This window comes from Anopheles arabiensis, chromosome 2 (assembly GCF_016920715.1).
Source record: "Anopheles arabiensis isolate DONGOLA chromosome 2, AaraD3, whole genome shotgun sequence".
NCBI classification, from domain to species: Eukaryota; Metazoa; Arthropoda; class Insecta; order Diptera; family Culicidae; genus Anopheles; species Anopheles arabiensis.
Genome location: NC_053517.1, coordinates 79,351,096 through 79,374,670, shown reverse-complemented (window position 1 = coordinate 79,374,670; position 23,575 = coordinate 79,351,096). Strand labels below are relative to the sequence as shown.

Here is a 23,575-nt window from a genome sequence, read left to right as displayed (position 1 = left end):
GTCGATGGTCTTTTTCGCTTGTGGCGTGGCGCTGTTCTACTTCGTAATGAGCATGGCCTTCCGCATCATGTCCCTGCTGTTTTGGCCAACGGTCGTCATCATCGGTTTGCTGGTAGGTGCGTCCTTTTGCTGAGTGATGTGATCAGTGTTTAACTCACCCAAACAACAACGCAAACGTTGGTTTTGTTTACAGTTTTTTCGAAATGATTCGTTCGCCGCCCTGGTGTCGGAGACGGTCAAGCGCGTCTCGGAAACGGCCCTGAGAGAAATTCTTCCCGTACAGTGAAATTTGGCGTTTTTTAGCAATGAAATAAAATTTTATTACACATCACAATTTTGAACAACTGTGCAAGGGGATTTTTGCTGCTCATTTCAGAACGTTTGGTACGACCGCATCACAACCGGCAAGGTAGTTCACTATGACGTACATTTGGGCGGCACACCACAGAAACGCATACTGAAAGCCGGCCATAATTAGCAGCAACAGTTCGATCAGAGGCTGTAAGAGTTAGTGGTAGGTAAAAGGTACACGGCATTAATTGTGCTGTACAGTTGGCAGGTTCGATATAGCGCCTTACCTCCGAAAGCAGCAAAGTGCAGACGATGATTTTTTCCGCACAGTACAGCAAAAAGCCCGCACTGGACACTAGCAGAAACAGGGTAAGGGCGGCCGAAAATTCCACCAAACGGACCGCTACCGGCATTTTGTCGGTAGAAGGCACAACGAAACCACGCAGCGTTTGAACTCGTTTTGCCGTTGACGACAAGCGTTGCTGTGGCTACTACGTTCTTTGTTACGCTGTGCGTTGTTTGAACAGCCGTACTTGTAGCGCAGGATCGCTCTGAGGATAACCGTTTTCTTGCATCAATTCTCCAAGAATTTAAATGGAATCGAGCAAAAAGCATTTTCTTCAAATGTCCCAAAATCGAGCAGCTTATCGAGCAGCGCTCGGGGCAGCAACAAGTTTAATCGTCCGTGCCTTCGCTTCTCCGCGATCCCTGTCGTCCTGCAGCCTGGTTGGCACCGTTCGGCATCCCTACTAACCCGAATTCGACCCTGCGCAAGCCCTGCGTTGCGTTGTCGTACAAAATGTAAACAACATCGGAATCGAACCTCTCCCCTTCCTCTTGGTAGTACGCAAAATCGAAGACTCCCCTTCCCCCTCCCCCGCTACGTTGTTGTCATCCGCAAGCGTGCACGTGCTGTGACGGGTGGGTTGTGCGCGAGCGCGCGCGCGCGCCTTTTTCCCGCCACCGTGTTGAGCCACGTGTTGATTGTTTACCTGCGCGCCATGTGCCAATGTTCCTGAACCGTGTCCCCCAGCAGCTTCTCCGACGGAAAGCACCCATCGCCTCCACCTCGGTTCGTGGTGTCAATTTTGGCAGTTGGCCGTGCAGCAGTGCGCAGGACCGACCGAGAATCGAGAAACTTCAGATTTTCCTTCTGGTGTGTCTGGCCTGCTGTCAAATCTGCTCCACAAACGCACACACACACGCGCACACACGGAAAAACGGGAAACGATATTGGGCTTTTCACCATCGCCAGGGCAAAGAAAAAGATGGACGCCATTGTTGCAGTTTGCTGCTGAACGGGTTGAAAACGACCAGGGGGCCTTTTCCTTTCTCCGCGGACCTGTGCTGGGTGGCGTTTTTGTTGTCGCACTGTGGTCGGACAATGGTGAATGCCGAGTGCGTTGGAAAGTGTGCGTTGGAATCGTTTGCGAACGGAGCTAGTTGCTAGTGCTAGTGGTGCTGTGCGGGTATTTGCGGTGGTCGGGAAGTTTCTGTTTCTGTTACGATTTTGTTAGGGAGAGAGAGTGAGAGAGTGCGCGTGCGGGGTGGGAGAAAGGTGTGTGTAGCAGTGAAAGGAAAAAAAACGGGCGAAAAATCCTGCAAGCTCCCCGTACAAAGGAGTCCCGTTTTTTTGGAGTTCCCTGTGTGTGTGTATGCGTAGTTAGTTCATTAATTGTGTGATTGGTTTGTGATTGGAAATTCGGTAGAGTTGTAGTGAAAATTGTAGCTCAAGCACAGCTCCAACCACTCCTGCGCCAGTCCCCAAAAGAAGCATACTTCAACGTGTGTGTTTCTGTGTGTGTGAGTGTGTGTGTGGCCTGGAAAATTACTTCATCGTTCCTTCGTTGCTTTTCGGCGGTGCTGTTCGTGCGTGCCAGTTGCCCCCGTCGCTGGATAACGCTGGCCACCGTCCTCGAATGTGTTGCTGCCCGTGAGCTTCGGCCCACCGTTTGCCAGCCTACACGAGGGACAGTAAAAAGCGAAGCCTTCCCCACGCCCGTCCGCCCGTTGTAGCAGCCGTCAAACAGCAGACACAAACCAGCACGCCACGCCAGCACAAAGGGCCTGTGGTTGGTCCTGGTGTGCGCCTAGAACACAAGATTTCGGACCGTCCGAGATACCAGTGCGCGTCCATCGGCGACGATGTTGTACACGGGCGGCAGAAGTAGCTGCGGGATACTAGCGTTCACGTTTCTGCTGTTCTTTGCCATCTCGATTACCCGCAGTGCCGATGAGCCGACGACAACAATCAAGTACAACGTGTAAGTAGGCAGTAGGCCCAGTAGGCTGGGTTGTGAAGTAGGCGCAGCGGCCCGTAATACCCGCGTCCTCGGGGCACGCTCTTTTGTTTCCATTCCAGTGTCCAAGCCTGGGCGGCCAAACTGGGCGGTGAGCTGTGGCATTTGGGGGATTTTATAACGAGAAGAAAGGAGGTGGAAGAGGTACGTACTCGGACTGACTCGCGGTTGTTGTCAGCTGTTTCGCACGTTGGTGAGGGATGAATCTGGTGGTCTGGAGTGTCCGTGCCATGGGTATTCCCAATTTATGAGCAATCATACCGATGATGACCAGAGCGCCAGAGTGGGACGGAGGGACACCGAATCTGACACCTCCTGAGTGTATCGATTTTTAGTGAGTGGAGACGGAGGTGGAGGCGCACGCACACGTGCTACTACACCGAACAGGACAAGTTGGCTGTGTGTGTACCGTGACACCGTGGACACCGGACCAGATTCATCCGTTATCTACGTTTGCCGAAGCAACATCTTCTGTGTGGCTAATTCTTTGTACGATGTTTTCATTATCCCTATTACCTCTTTCTCTCCCGCAGAGTTTTAAACAAGCGCAGGTAGTTAACAAAAATGGAGCAAAAATCGTGGAAGAGATGGCCAAGGATCTCAAGTACATGATGGATGCGAAAGTGAGCGCCGTGAAGGTAAGGATTTAAAACAAAAGCTTCTTAAAAAAAATATTCCCTAAAATACGGTCCACACGAAGTCTACCTCTTATTGATTTTAATTTGTTAAAGTACCAATTTTGAACACAGACAATGGTGACATCAGAGCGCCTAAAAATCGGGCCGACTAAAAGGCTCTAGGCCATTCAGATGCTTACGTGATGATACTGGTAATTGAAGTAGGGCTTGCGAATATAGCGAATGGAAGGGCATCATTGACTATTGATTTCAATACTGACTGACGCTGGACAGTAAAGCTATATGTATGAGTTGTACTATTCGGTTAACTGCAAGCGTTGAATATTCGTTTCGAGGTTGATAGAAAACCCTTTACGAGACGTGCAGCAATTATTCGATACACGCTACTGTACGAAATCCAACGTACTAACATGTTTTGAATTGTCACGGTAACCGACTTGCTACACCTAAAAACACTAAAATAAATACCAAAATATAAAGTTGAAATTATGTGTTTTTGCACACATTTGACTAAAACTGTATTTATATAGAGAAAAGTAGATTAGGATTTGCAAAAAAGCTAAAAAACTATACCAAATACAAGCACAGCGATCATTAAATTTGTGGAGGTCTTACATTACATCCGTATTTCACCACAATTTGTACAGACAACTAGTCAACATTCATGTTTTTTATCAAAACGACGTCAATGATTCTCTTTTGCTTTGAACAGTTTTGGAATTTACGACCTAGTTAGACATTTTATATAGAAAAGACAAAGCTTGATATGGGTAACGCTTTTAGAAAATGGCTAAAATTCAACAGGTTTACTTAATAAGGAGTGTCATTGTCGTTTGCGACGACTATTTGCTCTGCCGTTAATTTTGAGATTTTTAAGCGCCGCTTCTAACCAATCGTAGAATGCAGAAAATAAGACTTTACTGAAAGCATTTGCCCAAGCAGATGAGATTGCTTCAGGCTTAAGGAAAGAAAGTTTCAGATTTCACTTTAGGACTCACGCTCAACCACGCGATTTTGATGTAGGATGGACTGGTAATTGTACTACAGGCCATTGTTCAGGGCGTTTTCTCCATCAAGTCGACAGTCTGCTTTCAAACGTTGATCTTTAAAACCATATAGAACTTCTGTTCAGATCTCAACGTACCAACATGCAAAATGCATCGGATTTATGTTTATTTAACATACAGGGTTTCCCACGATTTATTGGTCGGTTCCCATAATTCTTTTGGGCTCGTCCACGATTTATTCATTGTATCCCATAGATTTTTTGATTTGTTCGCATAATTTATTGGTTTCGTCTGATTGGATATCAATACAATTGAACCAAAAAATTCTGGGAAACGACCAATAAATCATGGGAAACCCTGTAAATTTAAACGGATTTATGTGATTTATTTATTAAACATATAGACGAATGAGATCGCTAACGGTAGCATGGGAGATAATCTCATCAGCGCCGTGCGTGGAATAAAATCATTTATGGCGATTCAACGTTCTATTTCTTGCCAATTGTCTATGTTTTGCACCAGTAACTGGTCCATGGTCCATGACTATTAGTCATAACTTGCATGGATAATTTGCTGGCACATGTCACATAACAATTAATAGCAGAATAACAATAAGTCATGGATCTTCTGTGCCCCATATACCCCCGTTAGGGTGTTCGTCAATGAGGAAATGATTTGTTTTTTAATTTTCATAATTTTGTTATGCTTTAAAGCAGCGGTGTCGTTTATTCAACAGCTGTATGTTCACTAGCAGGTGCACGATTTAAAATATGTTCACAAATTGACAGATATCATGCTAGAATGATTCTCAAATACGTGTTCACCCTTTTTCTTATATGTTGCTTCATTGAAATACATCATAATTCGATTTAATTATCAGAAGTGGCCGGCTTTAGTAAAATTCAGCAAGACGACCTAATGTAAAAAATTCAATAATTTTTTAAACAAATATATCTAAAGCCATCAAATTCCAAAAGAATGAGTACTGCAAATGTAGCGAATATCTAGTATTGAAATTTAATTGCTACAATAAACTTAATTGCAAAAATAAGGCTAAAAACAACAGCAAATTAATCAAATGAATGCTTCTCAGTAGCATTTCAATATGAAATCTTAATAGATCAACGATGACCTTTAAGACGACTCGAATTTTCTAAATTAAAAAGAATATTCCCCCTCAACGACGTTTTTTTTACCAATTTTTTTTGATTTTTGTTCTAAACCCTCCCTTTCCAAGCGCAATTATAACCAAAATAGCATTTAATTGCATATTAAAAGGCGCCTAAAACACTGCGTCCGGTGCTGAGCCGCATTTTCCATGGCACAAGAGTGTTACTTTCGGTGCCGTTCGCACCATTCGTTCGAATCATTCCGCGCAGTCAACAGCCAGCATGCGCTCTAACGTGCCGTGGTCATTTAGTTTGCTGCTGCTGCTGCTTCAGCTCGTGTTTCCGGCCCAAGCTGATGTGCTGCGAATGTTCGATGGTGCATCCCTTTTGAACGGTTTCGGCGCCCGAAGAGTTATCCCCAAGCGGTTTGGCCAGTGCCCCGGTCAGGAGGAACTGCCCATCTTTATGCCCGACATGCGCATCGGGTCGTACAACCGTACCCACTCGAGCGCAGCCGGCGAGGTGGTGCTTCGCGAAGACTTTCCCAACGGTTGGTCGGTGGAGATAACGGTGAAGCAGTGCGACAACCTGCAGGAACCGGCCAGCTGTCGGACGTTTTTGGGCCCGATCAGCCACAACGATATCTGTGCCTGGCTGGCGGCTAATGAGGCGACATACGCGAAGCACTACGCCGTAGTCAGCCCGAAGCCGCTGTGCCCGTTCCGGAAGGGTGTGTACAACGTGACCGAGCATGTCATTACCGACGAGCTGAGCAACTATCTGCCGGGGGTTGGAAGCACCTTTTGGGAGATAAAGACGACGGGCAGGGCGAAGAATCGGCAGGTGCTGTGCACGGTGGCACAGTTCAACATTCGCCCGAGAAAGCGTTCCTGAGAGGGGTGTTGGAAACGTGACAAAACAAGAAATTGTAATAAAGATCAGTGGCCAGCAAGGAATTTAGAGAAATGAACAGCATATGAAAATGGAATTGTAGCATATTTTTTGTTTGGAAAAACTAATTCACAGCTATATTCGATTGGGTTGCTGCCAATTACACTCACAGTTCGCTTACAGTCATATTTCCTCGTTATGATGGTTATCGGAGCGTTACAATCGTCAGTAATTAAGGGTCAAAGTACTTGTATCTATTACCTATTTAAAGCGCTTTTTTGTGTATTTATATCTACTCTTTTTAAAAATAATTATAACAAACTGATTCACTCGAGTGATCACTAATTGTCCACCTTGTATTCACCTTTCCCCGTCCGTAGCGCATCATGGATACGGCAGAGAACACTGCCATATCGTTCGACGAGGAGCCGGTGAACCAAAGCTTTCAGTACTACAACGCGAAGCAGATGATCGAGCCGGGCGAAATCATCACCACGCCGATACCGATGATCGACGAGGACCCGGCCGACATTACCACGCCGATACCGCCGAAGGAGATCGTGTTGACGAAGAAGCGCCATTTCTTCAACGAGGCCGTCAACACGACGGTCAGCTCGGTGCACGTGCCGACGAACGTGTACGACCGGGCGACCGAGGTGATCAAGGCGATCAAGTGGTCCGAGGCGCTCGACTCCATCTTCTACAACAACTACATCGGCGACCCGACGCTGACGTGGCAGTACTTTGGCAGCTCGAGCGGCTTCCTGCGCCAGTTCCCGGCGACCAAGTGGGAGCAGGACCCGGTCGACCTGTACGACTGCAGGCTGCGCTCCTGGTACATCGAGGCGGCAAACAGCCCGAAGGACATGCTGATCCTCGTGGACAGCTCCGGCTCGATGACGGGCCAGCGGAAGGACATTGCCAAGCACGTCGTCTCGAACATCCTCGACACGCTCGGACCGAACGACTACGTCAACATTTTCACCTTCTCGGAAGAGGTGGCGGAAGTGGTGCCGTGCTTTCGCGACACGCTCGTGCAGGCCAACATGGGCAACATTCGCGAGCTGAAGCTCGGTATGGACAACATAGAGACCAATGAGATCGCTAACGTTTCAGCCGCCCTCACGAGGGCGTTCGAGCTGCTGGAACAGTTCCGGGAAACCCGCAACGGGGCCCGGTGCAACCAAGCGATCATGTTGGTCTCGGATGGTGTTCCATACAGCTTCGACGAGGTGTTCGAGCAGTTTAATTGGAAGGAGCTTCCGTTCATACCGGTGCGCGTGTTTACGTACCTGATCGGGCGCGAGGTGGCGGACGTGAAGGAGATCAAGGAGATGGCGTGTCGCAATCAGGGCTACTACGTGCATCTCAGCACGATGGCGGAGGTGCGGGAGGAAGTGCTGAACTATATACCGGTCATTGCGCGACCGCTGGTGCTGAACAAGCGCGAACATCCGGTGGTTTGGTCGGAGATATATGCGGACGTTGAGGTAGGCCTGTGGAGAGAGATCGCCTGAAGCGTGCCAACGTGCAGTGTTTCTATGTTTGTTCGCTTACTTTTAGGATCCCAAAATGACCGACTGGCTATGGGAGATTAAGGAGCGAGCCGAGCAGAAGGAACGCTTCATCGATTATCGCAAAAATCGGGTGCTGTTCTACTCGCCGGAAGAGCAACATCGGCGCATGATCATGAAGCAACGCATGGTGAGTAGTGTTGGAGCTTAATTTGTTGTTGATTAATGCATAGGTCATAGTACCCAGGAGGTCGTTCTAATCGTGTACTTGTCTAGTCTGAAATCTTTAGAATTCGGGGAATAGTAATTCAAAAGATTTATTATCCGCAAAGGTCTATTTCGACCAACCCTGGATTAGGTCACATCTGAATGCTTTAAAGGAATGGACTCCGATCTCCAAACAGACGTGATTTATACGGATTTTAAAGCAGCATTCGACCGCGTTAATCATACTCTGATGATTATGATTAGGAATCGGTGTTGACTTAATTCAGTGGTTCAGATCTTACTTCATATTACTTTCTCTAATAGTTTTGCAAGCACTTTCGGTGTCCTCCAAGATAGCAACCTAGGAGCCGCTTTTATTTATTTTATTTATTAATGACTTTCTTCAGCAAGCCAGTTCTACAAGTGGTGTGTTCGCAATAATATCTCTCGATAGACAAATGTTACTGTATTAGTTTTACTCGTAAATTATGTCCATTGAAATATGACTCTAAAATCTGTGGAAAAGTGTTAGAAAAACGGTACAAAGTCTGCGATCTCGGTACCTTGCTCGATCATAAACCAACCTTCCATGACCACTATTTAAATACTTTGAACAAAGCTAATAAGATGCTAAGTTTCTTAATCAGACAAGCAAATGAATTTACTGACCCTATGTGTTTAAAGGCTATATATGCTGCGATCGTTAGACCTACACTCGAATTCAATAGCGTTACTTGGAATCCGAGTTCCCGTGTATGGATTCAAACAATTGAATCTGTTCAGAGACGTTTTACTCGTTTAGCTCTTCGGCATCTTCGTTGGCGTGGTGAGATGCCAGATTATCATTCAAGATTGATGCGATTGATGCGAAGTGCGATTGATGCTCCATCTTTACTGGCGAACTTGAATATTAATTCACCTGAAAGAATTATTAGAACTGGTCTATTCTTTCGCTTACCGCGCTCAAGATCACGTTATGCAGATTACGAACCCATTACACATGTCTGTAGGAGCTTCAACAAAAACTACCAACATTTTGACTTCAATCTCAGTGTAGATTGTTTTAAAAACCGGCTTGGGTCAATTACTAGGTCAGATTAGGGTTAGTTAGGTTAAAGCTTTTGTAAGTTGTAGGAGTAAGGGTTGGAAGTGTTCTTTTGGATCAAACTGTATCCGTTGGACAATAATAAATAAATAAATAAATAAATAAATAAATAAATAAATAAATAAATAAATAAATAAATAAATAAATAAATAAATAAATAAATAAATAAATAAATAAATAAATAAATAAATAAATAAATAAATAAATAAATAAATAAATAAATAAATAAATAAAATCTGTTAATTGTACTAAGAACTAGGTGTCCAGAGCCCTCTAGGGGAAAATTTAGGGATTTTTCTTTTTTTATTATTTTTATAACACCGCCATTTAGCTCTGTTTTTGAATTTTAATGATTGTTTAATATGCATACTTTTTCAGAACCAGGACCCGTACTCGAACACTCAGAAGTACAACTTCATGACGACCGTCTCGGTGCCGGTGTTTGATCGCCGAGAGAATGCGGTAAGTGTAGTATCGTCAAGTAAGCAACCGTCTAGATTCGATTGCAGGTAATGTTACATAGATGTCATCTATGAACAGGAAAGGTAAACTATACTCACATCCAGAAGATAATCATCCATTCCCGCCGTTTGGTTGAGGCAGAGAATCAACTTGATTCCCTTCTGCTGATCGCTTCTGATCGAATTCTACAATTTAAATCACTTTTTGCTTATTATACCATCCACTTTTTGCTTCGTTCCATCCACATTTTCTCGTTTTTTGTTTAATAATCAGTTTCCAAGCCTTTCTTTACAGTTACACCACCTTTGATTGCTCTTGTTTGTGCTTCTTTTCGTGCAACATTTTGTTGGGTTCCTTACTTTAATCTACTTATTGTAATATTATGACGTTTACCTTTAATGATTTTTCTGTGCCTTTTTACTTCTCACACTCGAACGATGAATCTATGGGGTCTATTGCGTACATAACCCACCGTCGCTTATCGTTATTTGTCCACCCAAATCGAACACGTTGTCGCTGGGATGATGGTGTATCGCTCTGGATATATTAACCTTACTCATTGATTCTTAACCCAACCCCTACACGTGAAGAACATCACCGAAGATATACTGATGAACGAGGCATACTGGGTGACGATCACTCGCGAGGTACTTACCGCTAGGCTTCTCTGTAGCCACAGTCACACACACTAAACTAGTTCACTGTATTGTACGTGCAAACTCTAGAGATTTGCAGAGACAAAGAGAGAGAGTTGTATATCGGATACGTTACTGAGTGTTACCAGTTGGCAGTATGCAGATCCAACCCGTATAGTTGATTTGAGGTTCCATCCCTTGTTACTTCTTACATACATTCTTACATTTGAAATATCCCTAGTTGCGTTGTTTGAAAGCAGTTTTACTAGGAACATAAGCGCAGACAGTACTGCGAGTAATTTGTACTTATATATCTACTTAATCTATACATTCCACCTGTCTAACGTACTGCTCAGTAAACCGTTGCAGTTGCAGCGAACTGTTAGTCTAGTGTGTATTCGCTAGAGAGTATAGTCACGTTGTTTTCTTCACACCTAGATACTTTAGTACTGTATAATCGAACAGAACCTTAGTTACAGTTTTAAACGGTTACTGGAGTTGACGTTTACTAAATCCATACGCATAGAGCAATAAACAACGAACCTGCTGCATTAAAAAAAGAGTAATTGTTCTAAAACGGTTGTACTAAACATTAACCACCTAGTGGGAAAACGGTTGAAGCTCTAACAAGCTATAGCTATAGGTATGGTTTAACATTATAATCTTTGAGTAGTTTTCAGTGATCATGTCGTTTCATGCCTGCGTGCTGCGTTTCTATTCTGTATGTGTGCGTGTGCGTGAAAGCGTGCGTAAAGTTTGACCGTTACTAGAGGTAAAGCGTTGAGAATGAGTTTGTCCTTTCGCCCCGATCCTATCCGTTTTTTTCCAGACCGACAACACCCTTCCGAACAGTCCCACCATTGCCAGCAGTTTGTGGGCTGGACGATCTTCGACTCACACTAGTTTACACTCATTATTGTTTAGTATGCTGTTGATGTGCTATTAGGTTATTTTTAGTTCTAGTTTACTTCTCTTCGATGATTCTAACAATTGGTTTTACAGCAGGATATGTCAATCGTTTGGTTTTTCAAATAAATCATCAGTAGTGTCATTGGAGTACACAAATTAATTTTAATCTGATGCTCATAGATGGCGCTTTATTCGCGCGTCTAAAAGCTACAATTAAATGACGCGATGTAGCACAAGTGGTTACGTTTTGCCGCTGTCTTAAAACAATGTTTTATTTGTTACTTTACAATGAAACTTAATTAATTTTCAATATTTGTTACGATTAGTTTTGTTGCGTTCATAGTTCTTAGTTATTCATATTATGCACTTAGCTGTTTGATTTTTATCTTTTATTTCTATTTCATTCTTCTATTCACATTCATCTTTTTCATATAAATAACACAACTGTCAGCAATATCATTCTCCTCATCCCTTTTTGTCATGCGTGTTACGTTACGGTTCAATTTTATCATAGAATTCAATCTCACTTGTAGAACAGTTTTAATTAATATTTTTGAATCGTTTGGGTTTTGTTTTTCAATTTTCATGGCACTCGATTTATAGAGTTTTTTCTTCACTTTAGAAAAACATTAACAGATAAAGTATTCATTACATCGTTCATCGTTCGTGGTTTTTTTACCAGCAGTAAACACGTAGTCCCTATTTTAAACATCTGAAGAATGTAGAATGTAGTAAAACCGTGCTAGTACATTCTGAGTAACAACAACAACAACAAAAGTACTAAAACAATGTAATGTTGCAAATGCTAAACTAACTTTGTTCTGAATCCCACGCAGACGCGGGTGGCCAACATACTCGGTGTGGCTGGAGCCGATGTGCCAATAGCGGAAATTAAAAAATACCTTAAACCTCACCTGGTACGTACGAACGATGCGATATTTAGTACAAAGTTTAACTAAATGCCTGTTTTTTCGTCTTTTGTCAGCTTGGTGTAAATGGATACGCCTTCATTGTTACCAACAATGGCTACATCCTCACGCATCCTGACTTCCGTCCAGTTGTAAGTATCGCGTTTTTGGTGCATTGTGGCGGTACCGGAACAGTTGGAAAGTAAATAAACATGCTTTATGTGCAATCGCTTTCAGTTTCAAGATATTCTCAAGCCAGCCTACAACACGGTCGACATGATCGAGGTCGAGTTGACCGATGACGACCAAGGGCCACGAGAGTTTAACAACCAACTGCTTAACGTGAGTGTCATAACATTTGTGTTTTTGAATATCATTATTTATTTTCAATTAAAAAAATGAAACTAATAACACTATCCTGGTTGTATTTTTGCTACAGATGCGTGAATCTATCATTAATCAGTCGACTGGAGCCAAGTGGATACGGGTGAAGTACCACTTTGATGAGATGGTATGTATTTTTCCCATGCGTACTACCAACCCTCAATGTTCGCAGTCTAAAACTAAATTGTCCCCCTCGAAAACTTTCCACAGAAACGGGTATCGCGTACGAAGCGCCAGTACTACTGGACACCGATCAAGAACACCCCGTTCACGCTGGTGGTCACGTATCCCGAGACGTACGGGCTCAATCGGCTGCAGATACGCACGGAGGACGAGATCCACCGTATTCACGCGAAAGGCAGCAACGTGGCCAGCTTCTTCACCGGCAACAATTGGAAAATCCATCCGGATTGGTAAGTAGTAGTCGGCTCGTGAGGTTCTGCAGTATCTTTCAAGCTACTAATGGCTCTTTGCTTTGCCTCCTCTTCCACAGGGTGTACTGTAAATATTTAAACGAACACCCGAACGAAACGTTCGCCACGCCGGAGCTGGAGCTGAAGCATTTCCTCGAGCGCATGAAGCTCGGTGGCTGGAAGTGGCCGTCAAACCGCACACCGCCCCCACCGGAACATGCCATGTTCTGTAAGTGTGTGTGTGTGTGTGTGCTTGTGCTGCCATGTTTTCTGTGTTGATCGCATCCACATCTAGTGCTTGGTGGTTGTGATTTCGGGCGTAGCGCTTCAGGCGTCGCGCTCTCTGCTCTGTCGTTTCTAGCCCATTTCGGAATCGATGTCAGTTTTCTGTGTTTCTTTTCTGCCGGCTGGTTGTGTTTTTTCTTCTTCTTTTCTTTCTCTTTCTCTCTGTATATCTGCCTATTTTCGTTGATAGGTTTACGTTTGTTTTCGCTCCGTTCGCTCTCTTTCATGGGTCCTTCATGTGGTCCCCATGTAGTCACTGTTTCGTTTCATTCACTGTTTTATATTTCTGTTTAAGTCCTACCTGATGAGACATTCATCGATCAATTTTAATTGAACATTGTCACATTTTCCCACTACGCATTCATTCATTTTGTGTTCGGTAATTCTGTGTCAAAGCGATGTTTTCGTACCCCTTCTTAGAATCGTTTAGAGCTAATTTGATGCCTCCCATTCATCTTGGGTGAACTCCACGTCATCCCTTCTGTTATGCGCTCTCAAAAACTGTGTAATATTAAATTGTGCTTTCTTTCTTTCTTTTTTTCTCGGTTCTTTTCTCTTCTCTCTTGCCACACACCTCTTCACGTTTCCGGTTCACGGTTTCAATGGAACTCGTGACGCCTCTACTTACCAAAACCACCAACAATCATCATCCGCCATCATCCGTCGGTTTCCTTCGCAACCTCACTCGATGTGTGTGTGTGCCATTCTACTACTGTGCCTCTGTCGTTGCAAACAACCAAACAAAACCATCCACCATCTTCTACCTGCTTCTACCCGATCGTGCGATCGGTCACCTGTAAAACGTACATCTTGTGCGCCAATGCTCCTCACTCGTCTAACTGTGTCATCTGTTTCGAATGCCGTTCGCCTTTTCTGTGCATCCGTGTTGTCCTTTCCTCTGTCTGTGTCTGTGTGTGTTGTTTGCACCTACTCGACATCTTTCTGTCTGAATTGTGTACTTACACTCACCACGTTGGCATTCGCACACCTAAATCCCACTCTCTCTCTTTCTCTCGCTCTATCTTTCGTTTCGATGCACTGTGTCGATTGTTGCCGTCGTTTTCACTGTGCTGTGATGTACTGCCAACTGTTCTTTGCTAATGGTTCCAACATATTCAAACCTATTATCTTTTTTTTGCGTCACTACTATCGTCGACCGTAAAACCCCGTGTGCAGCTAATATAACGGGCAAATTGCCAGATAAGGACTATTATTACTGTGAGTAAAACCGAGCTCTATGCCACCTTGAGCCTGGAACCTGAGTTGAAAAGCACGAATTCACAAGCATTTATTCACACACGTACTGTACACCCAAGCTCCCCCCTAACAGTCATGCAATCAGTTTAGTAACACTGTCAGCCACTATTTTTAACACTCCTCCGGCATTTCTGGAGTTATTTTGATCTGTTTTGATGATAGTTTAACACGTATTAGATCTTCCTTCTGGTTAGGATAGGTTTGAAGAATGAATTACATATTGTTTTTGCATTTTTTCCTATTAGTTATATTACTGTTAGGGTATTCTAAAGAGCGATAAAAACCTTTTCATAATTTACCAGAGACATTAGATACAATTGAATAACAAATTATCTGAACATTCCCAATTTTGGTGCATTGCAAAATTGTTTAAATATTATGTTGGGTTGAAGATCTTTCCTACAAAGTACAAGGCGCCTCCATCATCGGCGTGTCCTTTAATAGTGAAAATTAATTAAATAAAAAATGCAATGCATTTTCCAATGACAAATGAAACGAAATAACACTTGCACACACACCCTTCTTATCTAATCCAAATGCAATCGATAGATTTCGATGTTTTTTTTTTCTAGCATGCCGTCTATCCGGGTCCTTTCACTAGTGATTCTAGAACCGTGCACCACTTCTCTTGATAGTTGTAATGTTCCCGTTGTTCCCGTTGTGTTCTGTAGTTTCACCTTCCACCTTCACCCAAGACACACACACACTCGTTAACTCTTGTTGCACCGTCTCGTTTACACCACCGTACCTTGTCGCCTTCGCTAGGGAGGTCGTTGCCAGAGTTTGTGGAATGATAGTTAGCAGCACACGTTTTCTACGGCACTCTCCACGACACACGCCCTCGTGAAAAGCACCTTGCTGTGATGTGATGTACAGTAGTCCAACCTCACCACCGAACTAGATGTGTGTTTTTTTTTTAATCACCTTGTTTTTCTTACCTAAAAGCTGTATCTGCATCTACCTCTTTTCACCGTTTTCCACTCCTTCCACTGTCGCTGTCGCGTTATTTCTCTGTTCTGATCCGTTTTTGATCGTTTGTGCATTTTGTGTGAGTGAGTGAGCGCACCATTGTCAGTTTTGTTTTCCACCCCTACTCAAACGCACCCTGTACAGTTCACAAAGCACGTGCAGCAGTGGAGAAGTTTTGGTTTTATAGAGTTTTTTTGGTTTTTTTGTCATTTATTTTTAATAATTCACCTCACTGCACTTTCGACCTTTCGTTCCGTTCTTTCACTGAGTCACTGAGTCACACAATTTTATATAGACCTTTCCCCACCATAGCGTTTGTCCGTATGTGTATATGTGTGTATTTTTTTGTTGTAAATTAAAGTTTTTTTGTCACTTTGACGCCGTTTGCGACCTTCTTTGCTGATTGCCAATGTTTACACTGGGCCACTTTTCCCATTTCTCGTTCTACAGGCGATCGCGGTTTGATGCAAGCGCTCGTCTACGACGCAAAGGTAACGGAATGGTTCTCGAAGAACGTTAGCGGGAGCGGCGGAAACAAGGACGAGAAAGGGTAAGTGTTGGAAGCATTGTTCTTATTTCTCTTGCGTTTTCAGTTCTACAGCTTGTACAGCAAACTGTATTTAGATATCCTTTTTTAATGGTACTTTTTTGTTGATTTGTTTTGCTTCTGTTTTTTTCATTTTTGCATTGTGGAAAGCGTACCATTTGCTTTAGTATTTTTTGTTTTGTTTTAAAGTATTTCTTGCTCACTTTATTACACAGTGTAATAAAAACAAACACCAAATATATAACATATTAACGCACAAATTCTTTTTTCCTCCCATTTTCCTCGATTATTTTTGAACATTTCTCTCCTCTGCACTAACATTAATCATTCCCCCGTAACAAAACGAAACCATTTCCGCTACGATTGTTGGGTAAAATAATGTATATGATCGTTGTGTGTAAAAAACAAATCAAATCAAAATATTCACCCTTATTTTCATCCCCATTTGTCGCTACTAATTATTACTATTTAATGCACCGGATGCTTCTCTTTCTGCTATCGAATATATATAAATACACAATAAAACACCACCACCATTCACCCCTGCTTCTGTCACACATACCCTTTCGTGTACAATTGCCTTCATTTAACGTTCGAACGGAACAGTCCAAGTCCTATCGCTGTATTGATGGGTTTGCTGCCAAGGTAATTTAAGGGATCACATTGAAAGGCAGTATAGTGTGCAGGCTTTTGCTGCGAGCGAGAAGAGAAGACGATACGTTTTGAGATGATTCTTACTGCAATTTGCAAGCAGTTTGTAATTAAAAGTTTGCGTTGCTTATTAGAAAAATAGTATCAGCAATTAGTTTACTGTAAAACATGTAAACATAATTTAAAATTTCTAATAAGCATCGTAAAACGTGTAACTATTTTCAGACGATATACTTCACATGTACACTGTAGATCTTGTAGCCTTTTGTAATGTTTTGTACCAGAATATTAATACGTCATTTTCCCTCCTTGTAGGAACGAGTTTAAGCAGCGCTTTGGCATCACCGTCTCTTTTCTGGCCACGCACTCAGGGCTAACGCGATGGCAGGAGTACGCCACCGGTGCGGACGAATCGAAACAAGCCGAGTAAGGAATGCGCCCTCATGCAAGGAAACAATTCCTATCTATTATGCTACTATTCCTCCTTGTTATGTTTCAGACCCGATTTTAGCGAAACGCACAACCGAGCGATCGACGAGGTGTGGTACAAGCGGGCGGTAGAGCTGTACTACAGCAACCGCAACCGGAAGGGTGCGGACGGCGAGAACGGTAAGGACGATAGCGATCGGAACAGCTTCGTCTACTCGGTACCGTTCGATGCGGGCAACCGGAACGACACGCTCGTCACCGCCAGCCATGCGATTTTCCACGCGGACGGGGCGCGCGAAGCGCCGGTCGCGGTGGTCGGCTTCCAGTTTCACCACTCGGCGCTGTACACGCTGTTCAAGAACATTACCAGCCAGTGCGGCCACGGGGATCCGCGGTGCGAGAAGACCTGCTTCACCGGCGACTACCAGTGCTACGTGATCGACAACAACGGGTTCGTGGTGATCAGCGAGCAGCTGCAGGAGACGGGCGCCTTCTTCGGCGAGGTGAAGCCCGCCTTCATGCAGCGCCTGCTGGACGACAGCATCTTTCGCAATGTGACCGTGTACGACTACCAGGCGGTGTGCTTCATGGCGAAGGGTTCGATCAATCTTGGCACGGTACTGCAGACGCCGCTTCGATTGCTCTGGTGGCTGCTGACCAACACGTTCTCGTACCTGGTGTGGGTGGTGATGCAGCTGTTTCTCAGCCTGGCACGGGCGTACGATGAAAGTAAGTGTTAGTGGTGAAGTGAGGTGTGATATACAGTGCTGCAAAATGTCACTGTCAATGTCATAAAAACAAAATTCATGTCAACGTCACGTACTCAATTGTGATAATCAGAGGTGATACTCAGAACGATTGGTGTGATCTATACATACTTTGTGACATTTTTGCGACCATCGCTTGGTCATTCACTATGTCATGACTATTTTTTACTGTGACCAGTTCTGCAAAATGTCACTGACATAGTCATGACAAATTCCGGCTGAAACTAAATCATGTCAGGGTCAGGAGCTCTACTGTGATGATCAGAGTTGAAACTCAAACAGTTGGTGCAACACATGCTTGGTGACATTGTGTGCGACCATCTCTTGGTCAGTCACTTGGTTGTGACATTTTCTGTCGGTGATCATCATCATCATGAGAGATATGCGGTACTTGCGAGAGGTTCCAAGAAACAAACTAAGCATGTTTTCTTACTCTGTTTACCCCGGCAGACAATTCAAGCAGACAGAGCGAGAACGAGTGCTCATTTTGTTGGTTGGGACCACACGCCAAGTATATTCCAAGAATGTCGTGATTATCACCCATAGAAAATATCGTGACCAAGTGAGTGACCAAGAGTTGGGTGCTACACAAAATGTCACCAAGCATGTGATTGGTCCTCCAACTGTTTGAGTCTCACGTCTGATCATCTCAGTTGTGTACGTGAGCTGATTTGAGCTTGGTTTCAGTCATGAGTGTTGATTATGTTGAAATCATGAAAATCATGATTATGCTTGCGCAGGCATTAAGCTAAGCTTGTCAGTCAGAGTATCGCGTTGGACTCAAAAATTCGCATGTCGCGTTCGGCATGTCACGATGCACTTTCATTGAGTATCAGCAATGAGCATCAAGCTACCACGGCTATGTTCATTGTTTTCGTTGGTGAACATCTCGTGATGCTCATGACATTTTGCAGCACTGGGGAAGGGAAACCGCTCATGACGTTCTTTTTTTTACGCAGTGTACGACACCGGAGCGTATGATGTGGTGCCCGAGCTGGGCGATCTCGACGATCCAACGCTGAACCGGTACAAGGAGCCCGAGTTTAACAAGGTGCTGATCAACCGTACCCGTCCCGAGCCGTGCGATCACGTGATCACGCTGTACGAGCTGAACATGGACGTCGATCCGTCGGTGTACACGAAGGAGGCCCATCAGTGCGAACGGTACGTAGTAACGCCCGATCTTTAACCACAGCAACAGCCAAGCTCACCTGTACTCCTGTCCTGTTTATTTGCAGTCCCTACGTGGTGCTGCCGATTCCGTCCAGCAATCTGCTGCTGCTCGTGCTGGACACGCTCTGCCCACTGCCCACCCACGTGCCACAGCTGTCGACGTGGCCGGTGGAGCACGATTACAATGCTTCGCTCGCCTGCCACAAAGCCCGGAGCGATCCGCTGCCGCGCCGAAGGCCGCTCACCTGCATCAACAAGCACGCAAATGTAAGTAGCAGTGTGGTGCGTTTGGATGTGAAACGAAAAACTAATTCTCCATTGCTTCATCCACAGGAAAGTGTGATTGAGCTGTGCGGTAACGGTAGCATACCGAGGCTAAATGTTGCTTTGCTGCTTGCCCTGCTAGCGTTCGGCCAGTGCATCGGGCGGCGGTACACTGCCGGCGCCCTCTTCGCTTACCTCTGAGACGCGTCTTCGTGAGCGCGTACTGCCCAATAGCGTTCCCTTTTTTCCGGTTCGGGTTTCCTTTCCACCGTACCGTAGACGGTGTAGCGACGGAGCAACCGGGTGGAGCAATTCGTATACAGGAAGAACCGCATACTGCAAAAAAAAAAAACAAATCAACGGGTCAGGCGACAAACCAGCAAACGGGAACGTGGTTGCAGGGTTGGGAAGGGAGAGATATTATTGTGAGGATATGCGAGGAGAATGGGTTGATCGTTCTGTTTACGGAAGATTGTGTGTTACATTCCTTGGGATTTTATTAGTGGTTAACTCTAGTTTCAATCTATTGATTCCAACTGTTATACTATCAACTGTTATACGGACTCATCGTTAGTAGCTGCTTTAGTGTCAATTTTTAGTACAGTTTTCGTTCCACGTACACTTAAAGGCAAGATGTCGATGTCTTCATGACAATTTATAATCTATTCTTTCGTGATCGTGTAACACATTCGGGTAGAGAATATCGTTTGAGCGTGAACAACTTAATAGCACAATGCATAGTCGCAACCAATCGGTTTAAACCATTTTTGTTACCATTTTAGGGGAATGGACACGAAGAGATTTTGTTGTGAAACTATCGAAAGGACAGTTAGCCAAAGAATTTATTGAAGATGCAGAAGCAATCCGGTGGTTCCCGGTTTGTTGGTTTCGGCGCGCTCCCGTTCATTGAACCAAGAATGTACTTTAGTAAAAAAGAAACTCAAAACCAAGCGAAAACACACACACACCCACAAGGAAACCCCTTTAAAACCGGATCAAAATGTAGAATCGAAACGAAAAGAAAAGAGATGTAAAACTACATATAAGTTTAAAAACAACACACATACGACAGGCATAGCATTTTTGTCGTAATCCGTTTTGCTTTTCTCTTTCTACAAAACGCAGACAACAGTACCCGAAAACAGGACAGCGAGTGGGGCAAAAGTCATTGTTACAGCGAACACAGACCTTAAAGAAACAAACGAGAGGTGAACTCACGAAAAAGAAAAATCTTACAACAAGTAATTTGCAGGATAAACAGGTTTGTGCTACCATTTTGGCCAAAAATGGCGCCACAAGTTTGCTCTTTGTTACGATTCCTATACGAAATGTGACAGCACAGTTTCTTATCACTTTCTAACGAACGATTCGCAACACGACGATTGCTTTATCCATTCTGTTATCACTAGATGTAAGGTGGCGAAGGAGCGAGGTAGAAAATCAGATAGAACATGAGAATAGAATTTGTTAAACAGAGGTCTTGATTCAGTTAGTTGTTGAGATTGTTTTTATTGCTCTCCATTCCTTACTACTAGTCCGCCGTTCGGTTACTGAGTGGTTTTTTGGCTGCATAAATGATGGGCACGGGATCGATCCCAAGCGCTCCATTACGATCGTGCATCGAACCGTCGACAGGGCGAACAGACGGAGTTGAATATATCTAGTTACGAATTTGCTATTAATACTACTTACCATAAATACTTACAATTTATCTACTTGAAGCATACCGAAAAAACATGCCCAACAACCCGCTCCTGTGTCTGCCCGGTCCACACGGAACGGAAAGGGCAGTGAGCAGCGGAGCGCGGTCACACTTTTTTACGTTATTTCTAGTGAAGAATTTTATTCAACTACAGTAACAATCGCTTTTCATGCTCGCATACTCCAGCTGAAGCGAACTTTCCCGCCCCGGAGACGGGACTGACCCGGCGGCGGTTGTTGGCTCCCCACGTGTACAGTGTCACACTATCTGTTTTCCTCTGCCTTCCTCATCCGCCATTCGCCTGCAATTTTGTGCGTAACGAAAGCATTTACCGTAAATAATTGTAAAATCGAACACATACACACACACAACCATGCGAAGAACGTACGCCATCTTCGTGCCATAAACGAGCTACATTTACTATAAATAAAAAGAAACCAGACAGGGGTAATGCTTTCCTTGCCCGTCAGCCTGTTTTGCCCGTCAGCCTATTGAACCATGCCTACGTAAGAGAGCCTACCTCTCCAAGTTGTTGTGAGGCGGAGGAGGTGCTAATGCGAAGGATAAGGAAAACAAACAAAGAAACAGACGCAGAAGGATACCAAAAGTATCCGTTAATATATTATCCTTTTTGCCTAGACAAAGCCATGCAAGAGGGTGTACCAGTAAGAAGGGATCGTTTGGTTTGTTTTCTTAGCAATTGTAAACTAATCACCAAACCGAACAAGAGGCGGAAAAATAGAAAAAAAGAAAGAAAGAGAAAAATTGCTTTGACTGTTGATAACGTAAAGAAAAGATAAAAGAGCGTATAAAAGAGCGATGTTGAAGCTGATTCTTTTTGATAGTAGCAAATGGCACTAGGATAACCATATTGGGAAAGTGATATGGTAAATGAAATTAAAACAAAAAAGTTGATCATCAGAACAACAAACAAAAATTAACAAAAAAAAGCAACCAACAAACAAGAAAACTCTTTACAATGTCCGCTATTACTATCGCAATGCAGATCGAAGATCACCGGCTAGAGAACCCGGCATTAGGAAGGTCGCAAGCAGACGGCTAGCTTAGTGAATCCAAACAAAACAACAAAAATCCATCAACATTTGATATTGTTTCCTAGTTTTGGCGAGCGTATTGCGGTGTAGGAGAACCAATCGAACCAACCAACTCCTCTGCTGCTACCGCAGAAAGCAAATTTAATTGCATTTCTCTCTCAAAGACACACATATACACAAATTTATCCTCACACAAAACTTACACACGACAAATCCAGACATACACACATACACGCAGAATGTGTTGTATAGTAAAGAAAGAGAGTGAAAGCGATAAAAGAACGTTTAGAACAAACAAAAAAAGAAATGTTCCCATACTTCAATCATAATAGCTAAAAAGAAAAAAAGAAAAACATAAAGGGAAATAACTTACAAAACAAATCACACTTGACAAAATGACACTGAACAAACAGCAAATTACACAAACAAACACACACATCTATTAGCAGCAGAACGCAAAAGAAGAAAACAAAACTAGTAAAAAGGAAAGAAAAAACAACTAAAGAATACTTTTGCGCGCGCGTGTTGGTTGGGCGGGAAATCATCATAAAAGAAAATCCATTTCGGTTCGGTTTTTTCAAATGCAATTTTTTGGTAATAAAATAAATCTGTGATAAACACAAAACAAAAACTACGCCGTATTACTCGTGGACGATGTCTTGGAGGATCATCGGTATCTATTGGATTATTATCTTTTTTGTTTATTAATTTATTATTGTTCATAAATGGTCATAAATCAAGAGATCGGATCAGCTGGGTTACAATTTCTTTCGTGAAAATATTCTAGTCATATTGTGATTTGTCTGACCATCCAAAGGAATACCAAGGGTCCGTGTTCGGATGAGGGATTGATATAGGTTCAAGATCATTACTGGGACCGGTATGAGTCCAATAACGCTTCCAGGACCGGTATGAGGTCAATATTAGTTCAAATTGAGCCTACCACACCTTATCTGTCGATGTGTCCACGACAGTGAGGTGGTCGTCCATTTCCATGCGTACAACATCGTCGTTATATACGCTTCTCCATGGTCCTTCCACACATTATAGCGGCTCCTCCATTGTCCTTCCACCCTTCTGGGCATATTCCTCTCAAACGCAGCAAAGAGGGTTTCGTCAGATTTGGACAGTGTCCATGTTTCAGAGGTGTATGTGAGTACCGGTACTATATAGGTACTATATAGTCCCAGCTATGTCCGTCGCGATAGGTTCTTTGAGGTGAACTGCTATCTCAGACTGTAGAATGAACGGTTGGCAGCCAGCATCCTTGCTCTCAACTCAACTACCATGCTATTGTCGGAACTGACCCTTGAACCGACATAGGTAAATTCTGGGATGACTTCAAAAGTACGTTCTCCTATCTGTACGTCACGCCTACGTAGGTTTGGATTTGTTATTGGTAGGTCCGCTGATGTTGCCACCATCAGTTTGGCCTTTGTCTCGTTTGTCTGCAGAGAATCTGCCGCCTGCTTGATCCCTAATGTTTATTGCACATCAATGATGTCTATATCATCATCGTATGCCAGGATCTGGGTTGACTTATAGAAGATGGTTCCCGAAGACTCCACCCTCGAGTCCCGCATTGCCCTCTCTAGCGCCTAGTATCAGAAAATATCAGACAGACACACGGTCCTGAGAGTTTTCCATCCACCTTCACTCGGCAACTGACGTTGGTAATAGTCATTTTAACTAGCCTTTTTGTT

General features: G+C 43.7%; 1 protein-coding gene across 6 annotated transcripts; it reads left to right on the top strand.

The window, feature by feature from the left end:
- Positions 1 to 1,469: 1,469 nt before the first annotated feature.
- Positions 1,470 to 22,211, top strand: LOC120893991 (voltage-dependent calcium channel subunit alpha-2/delta-3). Of its 6 annotated transcripts, XM_040296274.1 has the most exons (21): positions 1,470 to 2,555; positions 2,654 to 2,735; positions 3,125 to 3,229; positions 6,617 to 7,726; positions 7,800 to 7,940; positions 9,441 to 9,524; positions 10,115 to 10,171; positions 11,905 to 11,985; positions 12,054 to 12,128; positions 12,214 to 12,318; positions 12,416 to 12,487; positions 12,571 to 12,773; positions 12,854 to 13,002; positions 14,235 to 14,276; positions 15,735 to 15,834; positions 16,438 to 16,476; positions 16,798 to 16,908; positions 16,982 to 17,640; positions 18,638 to 18,842; positions 18,917 to 19,118; positions 19,185 to 22,211. In XM_040296274.1, the coding sequence occupies exons 1-21, from the start codon at positions 2,437 to 2,439 to the stop codon at positions 19,314 to 19,316; spliced, it is 3,873 nt and encodes a 1,290-aa protein (XP_040152208.1). In that variant the 5' UTR covers positions 1,470 to 2,436; the 3' UTR covers positions 19,317 to 22,211. The 6 variants fall into 6 exon arrangements, with proteins under 6 accessions (XP_040152208.1, XP_040152211.1, XP_040152210.1 ...); XM_040296277.1 differs by lacking the exon at positions 10,115 to 10,171 and having other exon boundaries at positions 1,471 to 2,555; XM_040296276.1 differs by lacking the exon at positions 14,235 to 14,276 and having other exon boundaries at positions 1,471 to 2,555.
- The last annotated feature ends 1,364 nt before the right edge of the window (positions 22,212 to 23,575 follow it).